This window comes from Martes martes (assembly GCF_963455335.1).
Source record: "Martes martes genome assembly, chromosome: 15".
Classification (NCBI taxonomy): domain Eukaryota; kingdom Metazoa; phylum Chordata; class Mammalia; order Carnivora; family Mustelidae; genus Martes; species Martes martes.
The window spans coordinates 59772643-59798992 of NC_137903.1; the positions used below are offsets into that span (position 1 = coordinate 59772643).

Genomic DNA, 26350 nt, shown 5'->3' on the forward strand with positions numbered 1-26350 from the left:
CTTTTAACCAGTGGGTCAAGGAAGAAATCACAAGGGGCATCAGGAAATTCTTAAAGATAAATGACAACGAAGGCACAACACAGTAAAACCATGGGATGTTGCAAACATGGGCAGTTCAGTTCAGGAAACTGAAGACAGTTAACGGTCTCACATCAACAACCTAACCTTACACCTTAAGGTGCTAAAAAAAGAAAGCAACCTAAACCCAAAACCAGTAAAAGGAAGGAAATAGTAAAGATGAGAGTGAAGAGAAATAAAATAGAGACTAGAAAACAATAGAGAAAATCAGTGAAACTGAAAGTTGGTTATTTTAATTTTCTGTGTTTTCGTGTGTGAGGCCACAGCATAAACTCCTGCATATGAGAAGTTTCTGGTCCCTTGATGATTTTCTCTTATTTTTTCTGTTCTGTCTCTAGGACGCTTACTAGTCAGATGATGGACCCCCTCATTTATTATTCTAGGTCTCTTATTTTTTTATTTTTACTTTTAAAAAGATTTATTGTGAGAGAGAGAGAGCAAGAGAGAGAGAGCACTTGAGTAGGGGGAGGAGCAGCAGGGGGGAGGGAGAAGAAGGGGGTCAGAATCTCAAGCAGACTTCCCTCTGGGTGTGGACCCTGATGTGGGGCTTGATCTCACGATCTGAGCGGAAACCAAGAGTCAGACACTTAACAGACTGAGCCACCCAGGCCCCTCTGTATCTCTTTTAAAACAGTAATCTTCTTTGGCTTTCTATTCCATAAAGAGTTTTTCAGATTTTTCTTCCAGTGCTGTCAGATTTTTAATTTTAACAATCATATTTTTCATTTCCAAGAGCTTTGGAAAGCTCATGTTAGTGGATGTCATTATTTCGAGGCATCCCTTGTCAGATGACAATGTCACTCTGTTAGCTTGGTTTAGATTCCTCCGTATTCCCTGAATTGTTTCCTCCGGCATCATTTCTTCTCTTTATTTTGGTCTTTGTCTCTCATGTTACGTTGTGTTTTCAACTCTCAGGTGGTGGTTAGCTCTTCACATCTGAGACTATGGCAATGGAACACAACCAGAAATTGTGCTCCTGGGGGAAGTTTATCAACTGGTAGCCTTCATTTTGGGATGTTGAGTGGGGAACCAACTTGTATGTTGGGGGGTTACTAGGGGCCAGAATGTAGGATTCTTTTCTTCAGGATCATTCATTTCTTTAGAAAAGACCCTCTAGCTTTTTGCCTGGGGAATCAATGCCCAATTGTTCAGATAGGCGTATTCACTCTCTATGTATAGACTTTTAATTAATTCTTTTGTTTTTTACCAGTCTCAGAGGTCACTACATCCACAACAACTTTAGGGTCTGTGGTGTTGGCAGTCTTCCTTCTTGGCTACATCCCCAAGTTCTTCTTTTTCTTTTTTTTTCCCCAACAGTGAGTGATGCAGTTATTGAATGGATAATATTCTTACCTGGTCCCCCGTATAACTGCTGGATTATATGTTACGATGGTTTGTCAGCACCAGCAACGAGACTGGTGTTGGGGCTGATGTGCGAACAGATGGCAAGTTCTCTTAAACTTGACTCTTGATTCCCTGCCCTAGGCTGATCACCTTATTCTGAAAAGAATTTGCAACAGGTAAATATTTCAGGATTGTAGCCATCTGGATACACACTTAAGTCAAAAGTCGTTCTGTTATTCTTTTAATCTAAAGGAGTCAACTAGGAACTCCGAATGTTGTTTTGTCCGTGTGCCATTGTTCTGTTAAATTTAAAAGGTTTTCTTTCAAAGCAGCCTGTCTTCACAACAGTAGAACTCTGGCAGTGAATTTAGTGGTCTAGGATTCGATGAAATTGTGGCTAATTTCTGGTCCCAATCTGAAATTTAAAACAAAGTAATGATTTATTTTAAGACCATTCACCCCTAAATTTTAACATATGGTCAACAACAATTATGTGCAATAACAAAATAATTTGGTGGATTTAAGACAAATGAATATATGTAAAAGATGGGGGAGAAAAGGACTCGATACTCAAAAGATTATTTCTGTGTTTCAATCTCTGATCAATAGGCCTACCGTTGAATTAGGCTCAAATGTAAATAAAATTAAATCACCCATATAAATTGGCATTTGACATCCTAATTTTAGACCCCCACACGCTTTAAACCCTACATTAGTAATGAATCATTTTGTGTGATGTTTGTGTCAAACTTCAGTTGTTACCATACCTAAAGTCATACCCACTGGAGTTCCCTTGTACTTTAGAACCTTCTATCTACAGTCACAGACAGTTCTGCTGTCCAAAGGTGAGCTTTCAAGGAGGACTGGGGGTTAAATACGTCAATCATCTTGATGGACCAAAAAGCAGAGCATTTCAATGATACCATCATAACACAAATATTATGTGTAATGCTGTGCACTGTTTTCAGTGTTTTACTTACGTTAATATCCACAGTAATCCTCACAGACCCGCCCATAGTTTCACCATCTAAGAAAGATTAATGAACTTGGCCAAGTTCATAGGATTGGGAGGGGACCCGACCCAGGATGATTTGGCCCTAAAGTCCCTGATCCTTGGCCTGCTCTCTTCCACCGGCCACAGCACGTCAATAGCACCGAAAGACACAAACATTTCTTGATATTAAGAATAGATAACATTTCATTGAACCCTGGAGTATGACCAGAAATGCCATCCCTGGAAGGATTTTTAAATTGAATTTAGTAAAGTGTGTACCTGTCCGTAGCAAGTAACTGTTTGACTTCCCGAGGCTTACGGTGGGGTTAACATAGCAACTCGGACCTTCTGGAGGGTTTCACTGTGTTTCAGGGAAATATACCTAAGTGGTTTAGGAGTGTGAGGAATCCCGTTCACCAGCCTCAGTGATCCTTGGTCAGAGTTGCCACGGAGCGGAATGACCCATTCATTTAACGAGGTAAATTCAACAGACTTTTGTGGGGATTCCTTCTGACTCTCCATGCCCACAGACAGTAGTAGATGCTCTTGAGCCTGAAAAATGCTATGCAAATTTGGGGTGGGGAATACTATGGAAAGGACGTGTGAAATGATTTTTGGGATTTCCTTACCATTTGATAAAGTGAAGTTATTGTTCATGTGGAATTGTGGGGGTGACGTCTTTGAAAGTCATCATCGAAAAACAAAATGAATAATTATTTGAGAACTACAGAGAAAATTTAATCAACCTGCGGAATCCCATTTACTCCAGCTACTTTAATAATTTAATATCATTTAATATCACTTTGAACAATTTAAGAGATTTTCAAGGATAACCTTGATTCTGTGTGATTATTACCTTAGGCCTTGGTTTTAGAACGTAATCCCTATATAAGATACAATTCCATTGCCTTGGGTTTTTTGTTTTTGTTTTTGTTTTTTGGCACGTGCTGATTCTTTGATCAGTAATAATATAATGGCTAACTTTTTTTTGAAGGGTTATAAATGTTACAGGCAGAATGCTAAAGTCTTTACATGGATATCTCAGTTCTCTTAGGTAGATACTATTTTTATCCTTTCGCAGATGAGAGAACGGAAGTTCAGAGAATCTAAGGGTCACACTGCTATTGAGAACATATATTTTATTTTTGAAGAATGAGTTCTTTGAAGTATTTGGTGCCAGGGTGAGGAATACAAGGGCAATTTTTGTCTGAGGGGCCATCCTGTCCTCCCAAGCTCGAGTTCTCTGAGGACAAAGTCTTCATTTCGTACACTGTGTCTTGCCCATAGTCTGTGCTGCCTAAATGTTCCCTAAAGAAATGAACGAGACCCTATGCCCCGAGGAGGAATTTTTTACTGAAGAAGAATTTCTTGCGTAATAACTGTGATCTATCACGATCTCTATTTAATCTGTTTCTCGCCAATTCCCAAAAAGAAATAAGAACTGACCATGAAATGCAAATCAGTCCTAAGCCCTGCCTTTAAAATCTGATCACAAAGGCTGGTCAGATGGTCAAGAGAAAAAAAACCCGCCACCTTGATCCACAACTTACCAACCATCTTACTCCGTGAGGAGCCCTTCCCCCAAAAGACTCCTTCAAGGAGTCAGCTTCTGGATTCCAACAAATGCTTGACTGAGCCCCTGCTGTGTTTGCTCTCAGTGCTCAGATTTACGACCTCTCTCTCCTGGGTCTCGCCTGCCTGACTGTTGTTTACAAAACAATGGCCAACCAAGTATCTGGCAAATCCATCCAGTTCTCCGCTGTTCCCAGCTATCCTCAGCCGCCAAACCACTGCTTCCTAAACTTGGCTGCATGGTGATTAATCTGTTAATCTAAGTTTTTTAAGGTATTGATGCCTGGGACCACCCTCTCCCAGCGGGAGATCCTGGTTTGAATGGTCTGGGTCTGTCCTGGGCATTGGGATTGCGAAAAGTGATGTCACTGAGGTTAAGAACATTTAGCCTAACCGTTGCCATGGCCTCCTGACTCACCCTGTTCGATCTCTGCCCCACCCGACTCCCCAGCCTGCCTCCTTTTCCTTCTCCACAGTTAGAGCAATCTTCTCAAAATGTGTTTTTAATCTTGGCCCCTCTGTCCTCCTTCCAAACTTTTTGCTGGTTTCCCATTAATCTCAGCCTAGAGGTGTCACAGCTGAAAATGACCTATAAACCCTCTCCTTGTTCGAGCCTCAGCCAGCGCCACCCTTCCTGACTTCTGTGCTTTCGTATATTTCTTTGGTACTTTTTTTTTTTTTTTTTTTTTTAGTTCCTCAAACATGTCACGCCCCTACCACAGGGCTTTTGCACATGCCGTACTCGCCAGGAAGCTCTTCCCAGACTCCTTGCCTGATGAACTTCTAGCTCATCATTTCCTCAGAGACTTGTTAAGTGCTCCTACGGCATCACATAAACTCTGCTTCCTAGCATTTATGGCAGGTGAAATTGTATGCTTATTTCTCTCCTCGTTCCCCACTGAAGCTTCCTGAACGTAGAAACTTTGTGTCTATTTTTGCTTGATGTGGTATTGCCAAAACCTTGCACAATGCCTGGCATCCGAGTAGGCTCTCAAATTATTTACTGAAAGAACACAGATGAATGAATCAAAGTGCTCTCGACAGCAGATCTATCACCAAGCCCCACTGATGTCACCTCCAAAATATCTCTGGAATCCATTCATTCTTTTTCGTCTTCCCTGCTGCTCCAAGCTGCCATCATCTCTGTTCTAAACTAGTAAACGGTTCCCTCGCTGGTCTGCCTGCCCTGCCTCCTGTTCATCTCCAAACAGGGTCTTAGCAGCCGCCAGAGTGATCTTTTAAAAATACAAACGACAGGGCCCTCCTCTCTTCGAAACCCGTTCAGATCTTCCCTTTGGGCTTGGAGTGGAACCCGGGCATCTTACCATGCATACCCTCACTGAGTACACGCCAGCTCTGCTGTCTCCTTTCTGTTCCTCAAACATGTCGAGGCCTTTCCTGCTTTCAAGCTTTCACGCTTACTGCTCCTTTAAATGCTCTTCATGTGACTCATTGCTATTTTCCAGGGCTCAGCTAAAACCGTATAGAGGTTTTTTCCCTGACTGCACTATTAAAAGTAACTTCCCTTAGCCGCGCTTATCACCCTGCTTATTTCCCTTACAGCCCTACTACAGTCTATAATTTTTTAAAAAGATTTTTATTTATTTATTTGACAGAGAGAGACACAGCTAGAGAAGGAACAAAGCAGAGGGAGTGGGAGGAGGAGAAGCAGGCCCCTGCAAAGCAGGGAGCCCGATGCGGGGCTCGATCTCAGGACTCTGGGATCATGACCTGAGCCAAAGGTAGATGCTTGACGACCGAGCCACCCAGGCACCCCCAGTCTATAATTTTTTTAAAATGTCCTTGGTTATGCTCTATACCTCACCCCCTCCCCAAAGAATGTCAGCTCCTTGAGAGCAGGTATCTTGTCAACCCCCACCAGCCAGCACAGTGGCTAGTTCATAATGGGTGCCGATGAGTGAATCATCTTACGGTTGCCGGCTTCCAAGATGGATCCCAGTAATTCTCACCCCCTTGCATCCGTGCCTTATATCATCCCTTGCACACTGCCTCAGGGCTGGCTGTGTGTGACTGGTAGGACACCTCAGAAGTGACAGTGTGTGACTTCTGAGCCTAGATCATAAAAAGCATTGTAATTTCCCCCTTCATTGGCCACTCCAGGACAGGATCCGTGGCACCCCTGTGGGGAGCCCACTTGGAAAGGCACCAAGACCCCCAATGTCAGCCAGCGTATGAGTGACAGCCATGTGAATGAGCCACCTTGGACATGGATCCTCCGGCCACAGTCAAGCCTTCAGATGATAGAGGGCTCACTGACATCTGGCTGACCCCTTGAGAGACCCTGAGTCCGAACTGCCCAGCTAAAAGATAGAAATCATCATCATTCATCTTCTAAGTCACTAGGCCTTGGAATGCTACGTTACCCCAGGAAAGATAACCAATGCACAGGCAATCCGTGGTTCAGTGACTGGAGCCGTGAATATTTCAACATAAATTACCTCTTGAATGGGTTAAGCCTCAGACCTCCCAGGGGAGGGGACTGTCTGACCCTGTTTCTGTCTTTGGTTTCCTGCCTGGGCTTTCCAGCACCTTATTCTCAGTTGTCTATGGATGCCAATTTGACACTTCTGCCGAAAACGGTTCTTTCTATCAGAGGTACCGAGAATTGTGCCAGGCGTGGAAAGCAATGAGCTTTAATTTCTCTCTCCTCTCTCATGAATTCTCTCTTAATACCGTCCTTTCTCACTCCAGATCCTACACCACATGAGTCTACTTCCCATTTCCCACGAAGCCTCCTCAGTTCAATTCAAGAGCAAGGGTTGGGAGTGCGACAAATCTGGATGACCTGGACTGACGACTTACCAGCTGGAGGAAGTTTCCTGAAGTCTCTAAGACTCAGCTTTCTCTTCTGCTACAGGCAGTAAATAATAATACCTCTTTTCACGGTGGCTGTTAAGACTCATGGCAACCATGAGTGTGGACACACGTGTGCATACCACTTAGCACAGTTCTCGGCACAGGACAGATACTTTAAATAGAAACAATTTATCCTAAAATATAGACGTTGAATCTCCACTCTACACAGGCACAGGCAAGTTCAGAGGAGCTGAGTGTCTTGCTCAACACTGCAGAGCTAGAATGTGCAGGCCAGCGGCCCCCGAGGCCCGAGTCCTGCCCACACTTCCACGGCTCCGTCCTGCCTGATTGCCAACGTAGTCGTGCCTTCTCCAACCCATCCTGAGCAGGCCGACCCACCAACAGCCTCCGAGGCCACCTGGGTTCTCCCTTGACGGGTCCCAAGATGACTCTGATTGTCCAAATGAAACTTCCCAGACGCCCTCCTTGAACTCCTCTTCAGTTGCGGCCATTCTGTCCTACTCTGCCAACTGCATGGGATCCCCCACTTCCTCCTCCTCCTGCCTGGCCCAGACCGGCCAGCGTCCTCGTGTCTGGCATGCTCCCTGCTCCCCCACCCTCCACAAGGCTCACCTCTCTAGCTGCAGGGTCCCTGTCTGCAGTGTGCCCCACTCCTCTGTCTCAGACTCATCCAGCGGGGGCCAGCTTGGGTCCCCATGGCCTCATGTTCTAGACCCCATCTTCCTAGCCCGCTAGTTGCTTCTCAACCATTCAGTGATGGGCTGGTGGTTGCTTCGTCTTCCCGATCAGACTGGGAACTTCCCGTGGCTGAGGTCGGAGCCTGGACCTGGGTTCACCTCCTCCCCTGGCACCCGGCACGGTGCTAGGGACACAGGAGATGGTAAATATCAAACTCCTTTGCTAAACACTCACCTGGGGCTGTAGGTTTGGAAAGAATTAGGAACTGTCTACAACAAGCATGGGAGAAAACCTGCGGTTGTAAAGAGGGTCCTGTTTACTATCGTGTTGGTAACTCAAGGCCCACCCAAATTCCCACGTGGGAGGGAAGACGATTTCCTACTCAGTCAGTCCTGAAAGGGCAAGTTGCTTAGCCACTTCTGGGGGGACAGGAGCCCCACTGACACCTCCTGACCACCAGTTCTTTCCAGCTGCTCAGTACCTGGGGGCTTCTGTTCCCCCCAGGCCTCACCCTTCAGCCCCTAACATGCACTCCCACCCACCCCAACTTTCTTTAATACAGCCCTCCCGGGACCCCCTGGGGGATCCCCACTTCCACCATCCCTCACTCCCTCCTGGCACCTCCTTCCCTAAATGAGCTTATCTTGGCTACTAGCTCCCTCTTCTCTCAGCTCCTTTCTCAGCCTCCAATCCTCTCCCCTCCCAGACTCCAGCTTATGCCAGATGCCTCCTGCCCATTTCTGCCCCATCCGGCTTCCTTTCACTGCCCCCTCTCTGTGGCTCCACTGTCTGGAGAATGCCTGGTTCCGTCTGCTTCCCGTCTTCCTGGTTGCTGGTATCCTTGGTTCCCTTGGGACCTGAACCCCATCTCTGGCCTAGCGCTCCATCTAGGCTGCTGCCCTTTACAGGCGAGAACAGAAGGAAAGGCCTATCCTTCTCATCCCTAGCCACCACCCCCACCATCCTTCTACATATTTCCTTGTTCTTGTTCAAGCAAAAAGAAAGAAAATTATTAAATAAATAGTAATGTGAATGACTCTCAGCTGTGACAAAGGCAGTGTTGCTTAAGGGTCAAGCACAGAATTCTAAATCTCAAATGGCTTTGGTCTGAATTCTGCTTCTCCCACCTACTGGGTTGTGATCTGGGGCTGCTTAATTAGTTGTCTCTGCAACTTGATCTCCTTTATTGTAAAATGAGGTAAGCAATAACACCTTAAAGCTCTTAGGAGAACAAAATATGTGTCTGCCACAGTGTAAGAGCCCCCAGAAATTGTGAGGTTTGCTCATTTAGAAAGTCTGTCAATGCAGCAACTCCTCCCACTTGCTAAAATTCAAAGCATCAGTGACAATAGGAATACAAATAATGTCTACATCAGTGTCCACGCGTGTACCCCCAGGGTCACATGGCAGGGGGGCTTGGCTGTTCATACTCACACATGTTGCAACATAGACAGAAATTAGAATTTTTGAAATATGTCTTCAAATGTCAAATAATTGTCACAAAGCCATTTAAAATGGGAGAATAAGAAAGAAAAAAATTTTCCTTAATAATACGTTTAGGCACAATAAGGAATCTGTTGAGTAACAAGGGGCTCAGTGAGACATAGTCACACTTGAGCTTGCTTCCTACCAAAAACATTTGTGCATTTTTATCCTTGATTCCATAGGGAGCTAGAAAAAAGAGGAGAGGAGGAAGCAGCCTTGGTTCAGTCTCAAAATTCTTCCTGCACTAGGCACACACGAACACTTTCCCCCAACTTGACTGGTCCCTGATGGCAGCAAACCCATGAGAAAGGCTCATCTGAGGTGAGGTTGATCTCAGAGAGTAAGAGTGTTTGACCTGACTTACCCATCTTGTAAAATGGCAGAGAATAGTCTCTTTGGTAGGTGGTTTCTTTATACCATGGTTCAGCGGGCTTTGAATGTCTTCGGAAACAAATATATCGAATGAGAGTTTGTTGGTCTAGTTGAGGCTGAATCAGACTTTTTCTCTGGGGTGGGATTGTCAAGTCTATGAGAGGTCTGAATGAAAATAGAAAGAGCTTACTGACCACCAGTAGAAGAAAAGCATTCCATGTTCTCATCAGCCGAGAGCCATTCTCTGGAAGTGGCCAGGAGGCTACCGAGATGCCACTGGCCAGACTCCACAGCTCCAGAGTCAGCCCAGCAGTTTTCAGTGGGTGGCTCGGGGATCCTGGTTCCCTGCTCCCCTGCTTTGACATCCCTCCTCCTGCCCGATCACAGGTTACAGAAGGTGACCCGCATCAAAACTTCTGTAGGGTCTGCTCGTGCGTGACTACTTCCTGTACTCCAGATCTCCCCCAATGCCCTTTCCCGTTGTAATTTTTCAGTATACTGAAATCACTTAAAACTTTCCTGTATCTCCACTCAGATAACTACCCTCTGAAGGTAAAAATAAAGAAGAATCAGTATATAATGGGGGAATAGCTTCACGCACTTCTGGGAGTACACGTTCACTGGGCAACTTGTGGGAGAATACTTTGGTGATGAGTATTGATATCCTTAAAATGTGCATGTACCTTGTCACAGCAACTCCAGGAAGTAGGAATGTCAGCAAAGACTTAGCTCCTAGAATGCTCACCAAAGTATTTTATGATCATAAAAGAATGGACACAATCTTCATGTGAAAAAAAAAGGGAGATTATTTAGAAAATGATATGAATATATGGAAGACTACCCTACCACCGCTAAAAGTGGTGCTGAATTATAAATTTTGAGATGGGAAAGAGTCTGCAATACAGAATTAGGTCTAAACAAAGGTTTCAGTTGAACACTTTATTTTTTTTATTTTTATTTTTTAAAGATTTTATTTATTTATTTAACAGATAGAGATCACAAGTAGGCAGAGAGGCAGGCGGGGGTGGGGAGGAAGCAGGCTCCCTGATGAGCAGAGAGCCCAACACGGGGCTTGATCCCAGGACCCTGAGATCATGACCTGAGCCGAAGGCAGAGGCTTTAACCCACTGAGCCACCCAGGCACCCCATGAATTGAACACTTTAAATGGATGTGTTATATGGGATGTGAATGATCTTAAAACTATTATAAAGAATAAGGTTTCAATCAACAAAATATTATCAATCTGAATTCAACAATACATTAAAAGGATCATACACCATGAACAAGTGGGATTTATTCCAGGGCTGCAAGGATGGTTCAACATCTGTAAGTCAATCAACAAAATAAGCCACATTAACAAATTGAAGGATAAAAACCATACAATCATCTCAATAGATGCAAAAAAAATTTGACAAAATTCAACATCTATTTGTGATTTTTAAAAAACTGTCAACAATGTGGGTATCAAGGGAACATATTTCAGTGTAATGAAAGGCCGTATATGACAAGCTCACAGCTAACATCATACTCAAAGGTAGAAAGCTGTAAGCTTTTCCTCTAAGATCAGAAGTAACACAAGGATGCTCACTCTCACCACTTTTATTCAACATAGTTTTGGAAGTCCCATCCAGAGCAATTAGGCAAGGAAAAGAAATAAAAATTATCCAAATAGGAAAGAAACAAGTAAACTGTCTCTATTTCAAATAACATCATTGTATGTAGAAAACCCTACAGACCCACAAAAAAACCTGTTAGAACTAATAAAGGAATTCAGTAGGGACACCTGGGTGGCTCAGTTGTTAAGCATCTGCCTTCAGCTCAGGTCATGATCCCAGGGTCCTGGGATTGAGCCCCGTGTAGGGCTCCCTGCTCAGTGGGAAGCCTGCTTCCTCGCATTCCCCCTGTTTGTGTTCCCTCTCTTGCTGTGTCTCTCTCTGTCAAATAAATAAATAAAATATTCAAAAAATTTTTTAAAAAATAAAGGAATTCAGTAAAGTTGCAGGATACAAAATCAATATACAAAAATTTATTGCATTTCTATGCACTAACAAGGAACTATCAGACAGAAATTAAGGCAACAATCCCATTTACAATTGCATCAAAACAATAAAATACTTAGGAGTAAATTTAACCAGGTGAAAGATCTGTAATCTGAAAACTATAAGACATTGATAAAATAAATGGGAGAAAACACAAATAAATGGGAAGATAGTCTGTGCTCATGAATTGGAAGAATTAATATTGCTAAAATGGTCATACTATCAAAGCAACCTACATTTTTAATGCAACCCCTATCAAAATTCCAGACATTTTTCATAGAACTAGAACAAAGAATCCTAAAATTTGTATAGACCCATAAAAGACCAAAATAGCCAAATCAATCTTGAGAAAGAAGAACATAGAGGAGATATCATCCTTCCTGATTTCATATGATAAACTACAGTAATCAAAACAGTATACTATTGGAATAAAAATAGGCACATAGATCAGCAGAACAGAACAGTGAACACAGAAATAAACCCACATCTATGGAGTCAATTAATTTATGACAAGGGAACCAAAAGTATACAATGGGGAAAGGATAGTTTCTTCAACAGGCAGTGTTGGGAAACTGGAAAGCCACATGAAACAGATAAAACTATTTTATAACATACACAAAACTCAACTCAAAATAGGTTAAAGACATGAAGGTAAGACCTAAAACCGTAAAACTCTTAGATGAAAACATAGGGAGTAAATTCCTTAACATCAGTCTTGGCAAGGATTTTTTTTTTTTTTTTTATTTGACGCCAAAAGGAAAGGCAACAAAACCAAAAATAAATGGGACTACATCAAATTAAAAAGCTTTTATTGCACAGTAAAGGAAGCCAACAAAATAAAAAGGCAACCTGCAGAATGGCAGAAAATATTTGCCAATCATAGATCTGATAAGGACTAAATATCCAAAATACCTCAATAACTCCTTCAACTCAATAGCAAAAATACAATATGTTTAAAAAATGGGCAGAGAATCTGAATAGACATTGTTTTTCCAAAGAAGATGTACAGAGGGCAAACAGGTTCATGAAGAGGGCTCCAAGTCACTAATTGTCAGGGAAATGCAAATGGAAACCACAGGGAGCTATCAGCTCACAACTGTTAGAATGGCTGTTAACAAAACGGCAAGAGATAAGAAGTGTTGGCAAAAAAAAAAAAAAAAAAAGAAAGAAAGAAAGAAAGAAAAGAAAAAAAGGAACCCTCGTGCACTGTTGGCAGGAATGCAAACCAATGCAGCCCTGTGGCAAACAGTATGTGGGTTCCTCAAAACATGAAAAATAGAACTGTCATATGATCCAGTATTTCTAATTCTGGGTGTTTATCAGAAAAAAAATGAAATTCCTATCTCAAAGAGAGAGCTGCACCCCCACGTTCATTGCGGTGTTATTTGCAAAGGCCAAGACACAGTGGTCATTGGTCAATTGAAGTGGTCATTGACGGATGAATGGATGGAGATGTTGTGTATGCGTATAAAATGGAATACTACGCAGCCATGAAAAGAAAGAAAACCTACCATTTGCTGCAACAGGGATGGACCTTGAGGACATTGTGCTAAGTGAAATGTCAAATAGAGAAAGACAAGTACTGTATGATCTCACTTATATGTGGAATATAAAAAAACAAATGCATAGAAAAAGAGAACAGGATGGTGGTTGCCAGAGGCAGAGCTGGGGGATGGGGAAAAGAGGGTGAAGGAGGTCAAAAGGGATAAACTTCCAGAAAGTAAGTTCTGGAAATATAGTGTACTGTATGGTGATTATAGTTAATAATACTGTATTGTATATTTGGGAGGTGCTAAGACAGTAGATCTTAAAAGTTTCATCACAAGTGAAAAGATTTATAGCTCTATGAGGTGATAAATATAAACTAAATTTATCGTAATAATCATTTCACAATATGTACATATATTCAATCGTTATGTTGTACACCCTAAACGAATACAGTGTTATATGTTAACACTATCCCAATAAACTGGGGAAAAAAGGATTTCAAAATACTATTCATTCCGGGGTGCCTGGGTGGCTCAGTGGGTTAAAGCCTCTGCCTTCGGCTCGGGTCATGATCCCAGGGTCCTGGGATCGAGCCCTGCATCGGGCTCTCTGCTTGGCAGGGAGCCTGCTTCCCTTCCTCTCTCTCTGCCTGCCTCTCTGCCTACTTGTGATCTCTGTCAAATAAATAAGTAAAATCTTTTAAAAAAATATTATTCATTCCATTTTGTGTAGATCTGGAATATTCTGCATGATTATCTCTGAGTGTGACACTATGGGTAATTTCAATTCTTTTTTTATTAATGTTTTCTGAATGTTGTAATAAACATGCATATTTTAAAATTTTATTTTATTTTCCTTTTTTTTTTTTTTTAAAGTAATCTCTACTCCTAATGTGGGGCTTGAACTCACGACTCAGAGACTGAGAGTCACACGCTCTACCGACTGAGCCAGCCAGGCACCCCAACATGGGTATTTTTGAACTATAAAATATATGAAATTAGCAGCTCTAGGTGTGAAAAATATTAGATGTTGGGTGAGATTTAGGAACATCTAAACCCAATCATCTAGTAGTAGGATGTAGTCTTACTTGATGGGATCACCATGATTAATCACATTTTTTTTATTTTTTTAAAAGATTTTATTTATTTATTTGACAGAGATCACAAGTAGGCAGAGAGGCAGGCAGAGAGAGAGAAGGAAGTAGGCTCCCTGCTGAGCAGAGAGGCCGATGCGGGGCTGGATCCCAGGACCCTGAGACCATGACCTGAGCCGAAGGCAGAGGCTTAACCCACTGTGCCACCCAGGCACCCCGATTCATCACATTTAAACGAGGTGACTGAAACTATATAATCATAATGTATTGTGATTCCATATTTGGGTTAAAAACTTGATTTTAATGGGCCTTCTTCAATGAGTGGTTGACGGAAATGGATAGGTTCTGTCCAAAGTTCAGGAAAAGCAAGGGCGAGAATGTTATGGTTTGGGTGTGGTACTCGTTGGGGGTGGGGAGTGGGGGGGGTGGGGGGTATCTGGTGGGGCTCCATGGTTCATTACCTTGGAGAAGCATCTAGAATTCCCACCCACCTCTACTTGCTCTTATTTTACGCTTAACAGGCACCGGGTCCTGTAAAGTGGCTACCCTAAATGGTGGACAGGAACACTCCTTTCTCTACAAGGGCATGCCCCACACCCCCGCAACGATCAAACATCAGTTGCCTGACCAACAGGTCAGTCCTTTGTGAGGTTGGGTTCTGTGTAACCATCCCGGATGTCTGGTCACTTCTGTGCCTGGCTTCGGAACCACATCCTGGTGATTGTCCCTAGATCTCTACCCCTGCCGGACGGGCAGCCCACTCCGCCTTCGCCTTGGGTGTATCTATGGAGCCAGAATAGTCGCCATTTTCAAGTAACACATCAGTGTCCTGAAGATAAGACTTTCATTCAAAGGATCCGATTCTAATACTGGAAACACTAAGTTGGTAGAGGAATATATCTGGGGAAGGTAAGCCACGAGACGCCTATCAAGTTAAACTACAACCACAAAAACTGAAGATAGGACTTGTCCCAAGAACTGCATTATTTCCTGGTTTTTTTGTTTGTTTGTTTGCTTGCTTTGTTTTGTTTTGGTGGAAGGAGTGGAAAGCGCTTAGGGGCTTGTCTTTTCCTTCTCTTTAACTAGAAGCTTAATAAAATCACTGATTGGTGTGTGCACTCAGTTTCCCCCTTAAGGCTGGTCTTGGGTGGGCACTAGTCTCGTCAGAGTCAAGTAGAAGTAGAGTCAAGGTTCCCTTTGCCTGTCCTATGGGGAGGACTGACATTCAGGTACTGGGTTTTGGAGTCGGGGGTGTCGTCACAGCCCACAGAGCCCATGGGGAGAGTGCCCTGGTGGTGGGACCACCCTCGACAAGAGTTTAGTCTATTGTGTAACTAAATTAGAACACAAAGCCTTGAACTGAAAATCAGAAAACGTGCATAGTTCCAAGTACCAGCTTTCACACCAACCAACTGTACCTCGGGTACAAGACATGGCACTTCTCTGGGCTTATTCACGTAACTGCATCAGAATAACCTCTAACCCTACTTCTAGTTTGATCTTCTATTAAGTTAAGACTCTGTGCTGCTTAATAGATGGCATGGCTCCCTTTTTCTTACATGGAGGCTAATCTAGAGTTGACCATAGTGAAGGAGATTAAGAGAAGAAATTTGTAAAATATATTAGACAATGAACTCAAAATTATAGCAATCATATTTCGAGTGCTTGCTATGTCCTGAAATTTTTTTTAAGATTTTATTTATTCATTTGACAGATAGCGATCACAAGTAGGCAGAGAGGCAGGCAGAGAGAGAGAGGAGAAAGCAGGCTCTCCATGGAGCAGAGAGCCCGATGCGGGGCTCGATCCCAGGACTCTGGGATCATGACCCGAGCCGAAGGCAGAGGCTTTAACTCACTGAGCCACCCAGGTGCCCCTATGTCCTGAAATTTTACATCAATTATTTTACCTAACAGATAAGGCAACTGACTCCAGAGAAGGATTTAAAATTGCCCAGGATCAACCTTTTCAAAAGTTAACTCAAATTGTGGTTCCTAACTACTGTGGTTTCTAGACTCTCCAAACTAGAAAATAACATCCAAGTGACTGTTTTTTACTTTTTCCTTTTCTTCTTGTTAAAAATCGCATCTAGAGAGGCAGAAACCATTTAGGCCAAATTCACAATTTTACTGAGAGGGAAACTGAGTCTCAGAAAGGGTAAGTTTTTTGAACAAGGTGAAACTCTGAACTCATGATGTTTCTTAAATTTCTTTGATGATTTCATAACATTCTATATTTATCGTTGATTATAAAAGTAATACATGTTCATTAGAGAAAATCTGGAAAAAGGAGAAAAAGATAAAAAATAAAATCAAATACCACCCTCTTACCATTCAGAAAAAACCATTGTTAACAGTTTGGTGTAGCTCCTTCCACACTTTTTGAATCCATTAAATAACAATTATTATTATTATCCGTTGTTATTACTATTATGACTACAAATTGAGACTCCCATTTTTTTTTTCACTTATCCTTCTAGCTTTAGTGACATTTTTGAGACCCAAGATTTGGGAAGGTGTCTCACCTGGGATGTCTCTTCGTACTAGAATCAAAATGGACTCTTGCCAGCTGCCCGGGGTAATATCCTTGGACGTCCTTTCCCTGATGAGTGATGAATATACTAGTAGAGAAAGTAAAAGGGTGATTAAAAAAAAATAAAAAGAAGTTACTACCATTAGTTCTTTACAGAAGAACGCCACTTGAGGTCTAATAAGAAATTCCATACACTTTGCCCCTGGTTCCTGGCAAGGAGCTCTTGAAACCCATGGAATTTCTTTCTTGACAGGAGTATCTTCTGTTACCCATTTTTCAGGATTTGGTTCTCAAGATTCATAAGGAAATATCTGGCTTGTCAGGTATTCGTTTCAAAATATGAGAATAAGGAAGAAGCCATATAAAACCAGGGGGCAAATGCTGATAATTGTTGCAATGTGAAAATAGATAAATGAGTGTTCCTTATGCTGATTTTTTTTTTCTACTTTGGGTAGATTTACAAACGTTCGTGAGTGTTTTGTTTTTGTTTTTTAAACTGTGATGATTAAGCGTATGATGCAAGAAATGAACAGGCACTAGAAAGGCTTAAAGCAGAGGGCGCTTTGGGCTGGAGGAGGAAGCCTAGCCTTGCTGGGGAGGGTTGGGTTTTGAGGAAGTTTTGAGGCACAAAGTGGGTAGGAAGTGTATCTGGGCGTGAAGGTGTTCAGGGCAGATAGCTGAACCCCCAGAGCTGGGGGCAGGCGAGGCCAGACGAGGTGCGGTGAGGGTGTGGTGGTGCCCAGACCTCACCTTTTGAAAGGCATCTTATTTTATAATCAATTACTTTTCCTCGTAGATTATAGTCCCTGCATTATGTAGTTATTTACGAATTGCATGTAGTTGGATTATGTTATTTGCAGATTTTATTTCGGAAGAGCAGGAGGAACATTACAAGATATTCGTTATAAATAAAGGGAGCGTTGTGTCTTGAGAGGTTGAGAACCACTCTTGTAGGTGACACGGAATCTTGGTAGCGTTTTTAAGAAGATGAAAGAATTAGGGCCATTTTTATTCTAGAAAGATCTTTGCCAGTGGCAGCGTGGACCACAAAGTGGAGGACCATGGGACAAGAAGTATAGAGACTGGCCAAGAGGCAATGGTAATCATCACCGACGCGGGACACGGAGAAACCCTGAGCCGTGTGGTGGGGAAGTGGGGGTAGGCAAATAGGTTGGAGAAGAGATTCTAGGTGAGGCGAATTTTAGAAGCCAAGACGTGGCCAGGGTTGGGATCCGTGTGGAGTGTGTGGGGGCTGGTGGGAACCCCGCTGTCTAGAAAGTATGAAAGGCAAGCACTGTGAACAGGGTGGGTCTGTCTGTCTCGGCAAACAGGACCTCGGGGAGCTCTGATTTTCAGAAAATCACAGGCTGTCTGGGCCTGCCCCATGGCTGGGAGGATGTGACTGAGCCCCGGAGAGTACACAACAGCAGGGATTTAGTCATACAGAGCGGGAGGAACTGGCACAATAACACGGAAAAAATGACATTTCCGAGCGCCTAGGAGAGGGACTTTCTCGGGCGCCCATCCCGTTTCTGAAGCGCTACCTTGGAGAGATGACCCTAGGGCCGTGTTACAGTTTGTTAAGAACCCAGGTGGGGTTCCAAAGCCACACTGGTTTCTCACAGTTGCTGGGCCGTTTCCAGTAGGCTGAGTCTTGACCATGGGTTCTTCCCCGGCATGCATATAACCAGTGCCTGCTGTATACAGGTGAGTCACCTAAGCCCTGCTCCTTGAATGTGGTCTGCCAAAGCTGTTTTGAGAATGGAGAAGCCTTTGTCGCCGGCACTGGGTAACAAGCCCTGCTCACCGTCCCTGGGGAATCTCTCTTGGTGGGTTTTGGCCCAGGAGTCGAGAAAGGAAGGGGAAGTGCGTGAGCGGGCGCTGGAGGGAAGGAGGGCTGGGTGGAGAAGCAGAATGGTTTGGGGAATAAAGGGCGGCTTTTGCCTCCAACTCTTTGGGTAGACTTTCCAAGCACCCCATGTGACTAACTTCAGCTCAAACAGGAGACACTCCCCGGCAGGAGCTTAATGAGGGGCAATGCCCACCCTGGCCTGTCAGCCCGTGTTCCCAGAGGCCTCACCGTAGCTGGCCTCTCCTGAGAGGCTTGGGAGAGGACCTGGCTGAGGAGACGTGCCGGGCTCTGCTTAGGTCCATCTGTTAACTTGGCTCTCAAGATTCCTGAACGAGTTGTAGGAAGGTCTTTCCTTCTCGTGTGGCAGCAGGTGTCCTGCTTCGTCTGACCTACCCCCCCCCCCCCACACATTGTTCAGCAGTCTCTGACAGCTTGGCTCTTTCAGGTGACATAGTCTGTCCAGGCAAGAGCCAACCTGTCCCCTGGGCAGGTGCATGTCGCCAGAGCAGAAATCTGGGCTTATCCATGGACAAAATTCAGTACATACAGGAGAAGCCAAGAGCGTTCATCCCTCAAGAACCTGGCCCCAAGGCCTGAGGTGGCCCACGCTCCTAAGTGACTCTGCTGTCCTCTGTTTGGTCTGTGTTGAGCCTCAGGCTTTAGAAAGGTGATCTCATCTAATTCCCAGTCACGTTGCCAGGTAGATATTACGAACACCCTGTTACAGAACAGGAGATTGAGGCTCAGAGAGGTCAAGTGGGCTCTCCGAACGTCACCTGCCCGGTAAACACCAGAGCCACGGATCGAACCCCATCCGCTGAACTCCGTGGGGCATCCACAGTCATCTCCGTGTACACAGGATGGCTTTTTTCCAGAAGAGTTCAGTGCTATTTCTCTAGGAACTCTGGGGTTCTCTCACGGGCAGACAGGAAGTAGATGTCGCGCACCACGGGAAGAGGAGAAGGAATAGTGCGGCCCTGATGGACGCGGCCTTCCATTCAGTGAGACAATTCTCCCTTGAAGGCCCTACTGCGGCCGCCATGGGCCAGGTGCTAGGGACACAGTGATGATAAATGCTGTCTTCTACCCAAGAGTTCACGATCTGGTAGGGAAACCACACTCAGGCACTAACTCATCACACACAATGAGTAAGCGCTGGGCCAGTCAGGAACAGGCTCAAGGGAATGAGTCACTTAGAGAGGACCTGAGCAAGTCAGCACAGACGATGGGACAACGCCGTGCCCGCTCTGCCATCTCCCAGACTCATTGTCCCCTCAAGGAAGAGGGGATCCTCAGGTTCCCCGTCAGTAAAGTGTGGGGCACACCATCACCCCTCTGGAATGACTCCATGAGTCAACCAGACGACGTGAACATCCTTGGTGATCTGTGGTAGGTGCTGCCATGGTTCTGGGAAGGAACAGCTGCCTCTGGGTCTCCCAGACACCACTTCAGGTGGTGTTTTAAAAATCCGCCTTACATCTGACAGAAATTCGCCATCTTTTTTCTTTCACACTCTACTGTGCTTCCTCCACATGAAGCAATCTTTTCGGGAGGATCCCGTGCTCTGCAGACCAACCCGGCCCTCAGCCCTGCCTGAGTGGGGCCTGTCGCCTGGGGGTGATAGCAAGTCACATTTGCATCTGATGCAATTCTTAAGGGAGCTGTGTGAACCCTTGAATATTTAATTTTATCAGGTGCCCCTGACAGTGTGTGATTCCATTTTCCCTCACGAGACCCCAAAGTTTGGGCGTGTAGGGAGGGGCCTGATGTTGTCTGAGAGGAAGGAGGAGGTCCGTGCCTTCCACAGCGACTGCCAGTCAGCAGGAGGCCAGGCCACAAATCTGTGACAAGATACTCACTGATTCGTGTTCATTTTTTTTCCAACAAATGCGCACGGAGGAACTACTGCTTGTGGCCGTGGGCTCCGCAGAGGTGACAGTGGTGGGCGGAGGGGGGCAAATGAGCCCACCCCACGGACCTCCCTGGACATGCAGCCAAGTGCAGGGATCAAGAGCACCGATGTTGGGGCCAGACCTATGGCTTCAAATCCTATCTCTAGGATTGGGACAGTCACTTAACTACTCCATGCCTCAGTTTCTCCTCTATACCTCACAGTCGTTGTGAAGATGAAATGAGCGAGTATGCGCTGGGTGTGAGCAAGGCGGGCCTGTTGGGGGAACAAAGGAAAGACAGTGGGAGGGAGGAGGCTGAAGCGGGGGCAGGGCCAGTTCATGGAGGGCCCGTATAGGCCCCAGCAGAGTTTAGATTTTATGCCACATGCAGTGACTGGAGGGTTTCATGCAACGGAGGGCTTTGATCCAATTTACATTTCATGGCTCGCCCTCTGGAGGACGGGAGGGAGGAGGACAGGAGTGGGCAGTTGGCTGTGATGATGGGGAGAGAGAGGCAGCTGAGTGTGGGAGAGAACATTCCAGAGGTACCACTGAGGAACCTCATGAAGGGTTGGACCCCCTACTGTTGCAGAGGTCAATGGCGTCAAGTCCACAAGGACCAGCTCCACCGTGAGTACAGTGGGGAGGCTGGGTCCCCAGCCTAGCTCAAGCAGCCTGCCTCCTTGTGAGGCTCGGACGGAGGAGCACAGAGAACAGAATCCAGCCCCCGCTTAGGACTTCATGGACCCCTGCCTCCTGCACTTCATCCCACCCTAACCCTCAGGCTCCCCACAGGCTGGCTTAGGCCAGGCCCAGTGACTCTGACTTGGTTCCACAGACCTCCGGGCAGCAGCACCTGGGGGAGGTTTGTTTCCATTTTGCCCAGGAGATGACCCACAGTTAAGTAACCTGACAGTGGACAAGACAGGCCTCAAACACACTCAGAAAGACCAAGGGCTTGTGGGGAGGCAGAAAAGGGGAAATGTCTCCCTGCAGTTCTTCCTCATGTGGGTTAAGGGTAGTCTGGAGCTTCTCCGAAGAGGACTCACAGTATCTAGGAACAAAGCATCCTTTCGCTGCCCCTACTTCAGTAATTTCTGGAAGCAGAAGGACTTATCTTTGTTGACTAAACATTGTTAAAAATAACTAGATACTAAAACAAACATGAGGCTTACTTGAAACCACGAAGCCAAAGAGGCTGACCCCAAAGTCACTTGCTATGGGAGAGTTCCTGCCTGAATTTCATAGCTTCTAACCCTTTGCAGACCCCATGGCCAGTTATGAAGGGAAGGCGAGGTTAGGATCTATAGATTATTATCCACTATCTCTCAGCAATGAATTTAGCACAATAAAACACATCTAGGACTTGTTAGTCTTGGGCCATCTACGAATTGGGAGAAAGCATAAAAATCCTACTTAGTTTCAATCTGTGCAACCGCCCCCTCATATGGCAGAAGGGTGAAGGAGACTGTTTGATTCCAAGCAGAGTAAAGGGCCCCCCACTAAAATGTGGGCTTTCCAAGCAAAAAACAATATCTTTCCCTCTTTGGGGAGTTTGAAGTTGCCTGTTTGCTTGGATTTTACCATGAGTGTGACATTTTTTTTTTTTTAAACTTTTCCCAAACCCAAAGAAATGTCACTGGAACCTCTGGGAGCAGCTGTCTGTCAACCAGAGAGCAGCCGGTGAGCAAGTTGGTCCCCCAGGTGTCCGACTGCCCCAGGGCAACTCTGGATGGCATCTCTGTCTGGAAGGACATTACCTGGGTGGGATCACTGGGCGGCGGTCAATAAATTCTCGAAGCCGGATGGCAGCCATGATGGATGGGAATCTAAAAAATATTACAGAGTGAAGGTCGATATTGCAAATGCACACACACTACATACTACATACTACATATCATATTGTGTGAACACACTCTACACACCGTCCATTTCCACACAGGAGCTGTCTAGTGCCACCAAGTCTGTCTGGAAAGAAATAACAGTAAGAAAACTGAGAAGTGGATAGACTAACCATGGCTTTTGCAAAAAAAGAGAAAAAAAAGTGAAAAGCATAAACCAATACATACAGATATGCTTAAAAAAAAAAAAAAAGTAGAAACTACTGGGGCACCTGGGTGGCTCAGATGGTTAAGGGTCCAACAGTTGATTTTGTCTCAGGTCATGTTCTCAGGGTCGTGAGACTGAGCCCCACATCAGGCTCCTCACCCAGCGGGAAGTCTGCTTGTCTCCCTCTGCCTCTGCCCCTCCCCTTGCTCTCTCTCTAAAATACGTAAATAAATCTTTTTAAAAATGTAAAATAAAACCAGAAACCACTGAGCTGGTTCTCACCCTGATTAGGGTGCCTTCCTACTACATAAGCTTGCAGACTCTGTGTTTCACACCCAGAATCCCTGGCACCTAGAGCTCTGGATAGGAATTAGACTCCTCCCACCTCACAGACTGGACTGAGACTCAGTCGGCGGAAACAAGACCAAGGCCACTGACTGCTGCTTGGAACTTTTCTACTGGCAGGCAAGGCTGGGAAGCTGTGGTATGGTGAGTTTCTCCAGCATTGGGTGTCAAGAGGCAAGTGCATTGAAGGTAGTGGCTGAACCCTGCTGTCCATCTTTGGGAGTGTGGAGCGGGCTCTGTAGTGGCAGTGGTGGTGGCTTTGGGAGGAGGTTCTGGAAGCAGCTTCCTGAGTAGGGCCCAGGTAGCTGCTCCCACGATGGGTCAGTTTTGTGGAGGCGTTCTCGAAACTTCCCGAAGGCCTTCCCCAGAGTTTGCTTCTCATTGTCCCTTCAATGATTTTGTAAGTGGCTCATCCTCTACATCAAACTTTTTGTGTTTCCCAGATGTGAACATACAATACATATTGTTTCTAGGCTCAAATTTATATTGCATTGGTCACCTACTGGAGAAGAAGACTTGCCACAGAAGACTACTCCATCTAAATATTCATTTGAAATGTGACGGGATACAAAATCAATGCACAGAAATCAGGTACTTTCCTATACACTAACAATGTTTAACTGTACAAGGAGAAATTAGAGAATCGATTCCATTTATAATAACACCAAAAACCATAAGATACCTTGGAATAAAGCTAAACAAAGAGGTCAAGGATCTATACTCTAGAAACTACAGAACACTTACAAAAGAAATTTAAGGAGAGACAAAAAGATGGAAACATTCCATGCTCATGGATCAGAAGAATAAACATCGTTAAAATGTCTATGCTGCCCAGAGCAATCTATACTTTTAACACCGTTCCAAACAAAATACCAATGGCATTTTTCAAAGTTCTGGAACAAACAATCCTAAAATTTGTATGGAACCAGAAAAGACCCCGAATCACCAACGAAATGTTGAAAAAGAAAAACAAAGCTGGGGGCATCACATTGCCTGATTTCAAGCTATATTACAAAGCTGTGATCACCAAGGCAGCATGGTACTGGCACAAAAATAGACACATAGACCAATGGAATAGAGTAGAGAGCCCATATATGGACCTTCAATTCTATGGTCAAGTAGTCTTCAATAAAGCAGGAAAAAATATCCAATGGAAAAAACATAGTCTCTTCAACAAATGGTGCTGGGAAAATTGGACTGCTATATACAGAAGAATGAAACTTGACCATTCTCTTACACCATTCACAAAGATAAACTCTAAATGGATGAAAGACCTCAATGTGAGACAAGAATCCATCAAAATCCTAGAGGAGAACATAGGCAGTAACCTCTTCAACCCCAGCCACAGCAAATTCTTTTGGAGACACGTCTCCAAAGGCAAGGGAAACGAAAGCGCAAATGAACTTCAGGGACTTAATCAAAATAAAAAGCTTCTGCACAGCAAAGGAAACAGTCAACAAAACAAAGAGGCAACCCACAGAATGGGAGAAGATATTTGCAAATGACACTACAGATAAAGGGCGGATATCCAAGACCTATAAAGAACTTCTCAAACTCAACACCCAAAAAACAAATAAGTAAAAAAATAGGCAGAAGACATGAACAGACACTTCTCCAGAGAAGATGTACAAATGGCTAACAGATACATGAAAAAATGTTCATCATCATTAGCCATCAGGGAGATTCAAATCAAAACCACACTGAGATACCACCTTACACCAGTTAGAATAGCAAAAATTGACAAGGCGAGAAACAATAAATGTTGGAGAGGTTGTGGGGAAAGAGGAACCCTCTTACACTGTTGGTGGGAATGCAAGTTGATACAGCCACTTTGGAAAACAGTGTAGAGGTTCCTCAAAAAGTTAAAATTAGAGCTACACTATGACCCAGCAATTGCACTACTGGGCATTTACCCCAAAGATACAGATGTAGTGAAAACAAGGGCCATATGCACCCCATGTTCATAGCAGCAATGTTCACAATAGCCAAACTGTGGAAGGAGCCGAGATGCCCTTCAACAGATGAATGGATAAAGAAGATGTGGTCCATATATACGATGGAATATTACTCAGCTATCAGAAAGGATGATAACCAACATTTTTATCAACATGGATGAAACTGGAAGAGTTACGCTAAGTGAATAAAGTCAAGCAGAGAAATTCAATTATCATATGGTTTCACTTACTTGTGGAACATACGGAATAGCATGGAGGACATCAGGAGAAGGAAGGGGAAAATGAAGGGGGGGAATCAGAGGAGGAGATTGCATGGAGCACCGGGAGTTACACACAATGAATCATGAAACACTACATCAAAAACTAAGGATGTACTGTATGGTGACTAACATAATAAAAAATTAATTAATTCATTAAAAAAATAAATATTCACTTGAGAAAAGGTCAAGACTGGGGAAACAAAGGGAATGCCTGGTGGACAGAGGAGGGACAAAGCCTTACTCTTTTATGGTTTACCTTTTGTGCACCTTATAAATTTTGTACTGTGTCCATATTATATGTATGTAGAGACAGCTGGGCCTCTATTTGCATAAACACGGCGAAGAACAGTGTAGCAGGAGAACACTGAAAGGAGACCCACACCCTACCCCTGGGCTCCTCACATTCACACGTTATACCCTGAACCCAAAGCGGTGGTACTTGAGGGCGGAGCCCTCGGGAAGTATTGGGGGTGGAGCCCCCATGAACAGAGCTAGTGCTCACATGAAAGAGACCCCAGAGAGCTCTGCCCTCTTCCTGTCATGTGGGGAGCCAACAGGAAGTTGGCAGCCTGCAGCCCCACAGAGGGCTCTCACCAGAACCTGACCACACTGGTGCTTTGAACTTGGACTTCCAGCCTCCAGAATTGTGAGAAATAAATTTCTGATGTTTAGAAACCACCCATTCTACAGTATTTTGTTATAGCAGCCCGAACAGACGAAGGCCCCTCCCTCCGTATGTTGATGAGTACAATACCTCTCTGGTGGGTCAAGTGAGCAATAATGCGTGTGTGTGTTCTCTAACCCAAACAGCAACTTTGAGAAAACAGAAATTTGCGTTTCTATCTACAGGCATATATTATGTGTCAGGTGACATGAATTAACTAACTTCTCTGAGCCTTCCAGAAACCCTGTGAAGTGGTCCCACTACTTTACTGACAAGAAACCTGAAGGATTGAGAAGCAGAGTAATTTGTACAAGGTCACTGAGGAGCCAGGATGGGAACCCACTTGGTTCCAGAGACAGTTATCTTGAGAGTATTCTTAAGCTATATTGAACAACCCCAGGACATCCCGACCACCAGCCAAAACAAAATTGGGACAGCCCCCAGGAGACAGTAACCAGGAGGGAGACAGGTTTCCCTGGGAGAGAAAACAGTGTATGGGGCCTCCCTCTCCCCTACTCTAGTCAACACCAGTCAACATATGGCCCAAAGGTCAGCTAGCTGCGTTCTGTCACCTCTGAGTGTGCTTTTCAAGCAACTCGAACATTTTCAAGCCAGATTACATTGTCACGGACTATTTGGCTATCCAATGGAACCTGTTCGTTAAATAATTTTTTTTTCTTTTAGCCCTTGTGTGATTATTAGGAAAAAAAATAAAAAGGGAAGAAAGGACAGAAGAGAAAATTTGAGTAAATACCATTGAGCTCTTGCCTAAACTCGGAAAGCTTTGTGACTGCTGGGATTTTCCTTCATGAGAAGTGACA

At 44.4% G+C, this 26350-nt stretch overlaps 1 protein-coding gene across 1 annotated transcript; it reads right to left on the bottom strand.

The window, feature by feature from the left end:
• Positions 1-1797: 1797 nt before the first annotated feature.
• SPMIP3 (sperm microtubule inner protein 3) lies at positions 1798-22072 on the bottom strand (the record flags this gene model as incomplete). Its single annotated transcript, XM_080825206.1, has 3 exons — positions 1798-1837; positions 16505-16600; positions 22017-22072. 3 exons carry the CDS (start codon positions 22070-22072, stop codon positions 1798-1800), a joined length of 192 nt encoding a protein of 63 aa, XP_080681332.1.
• Positions 22073-26350: the final 4278 nt, after the last annotated feature.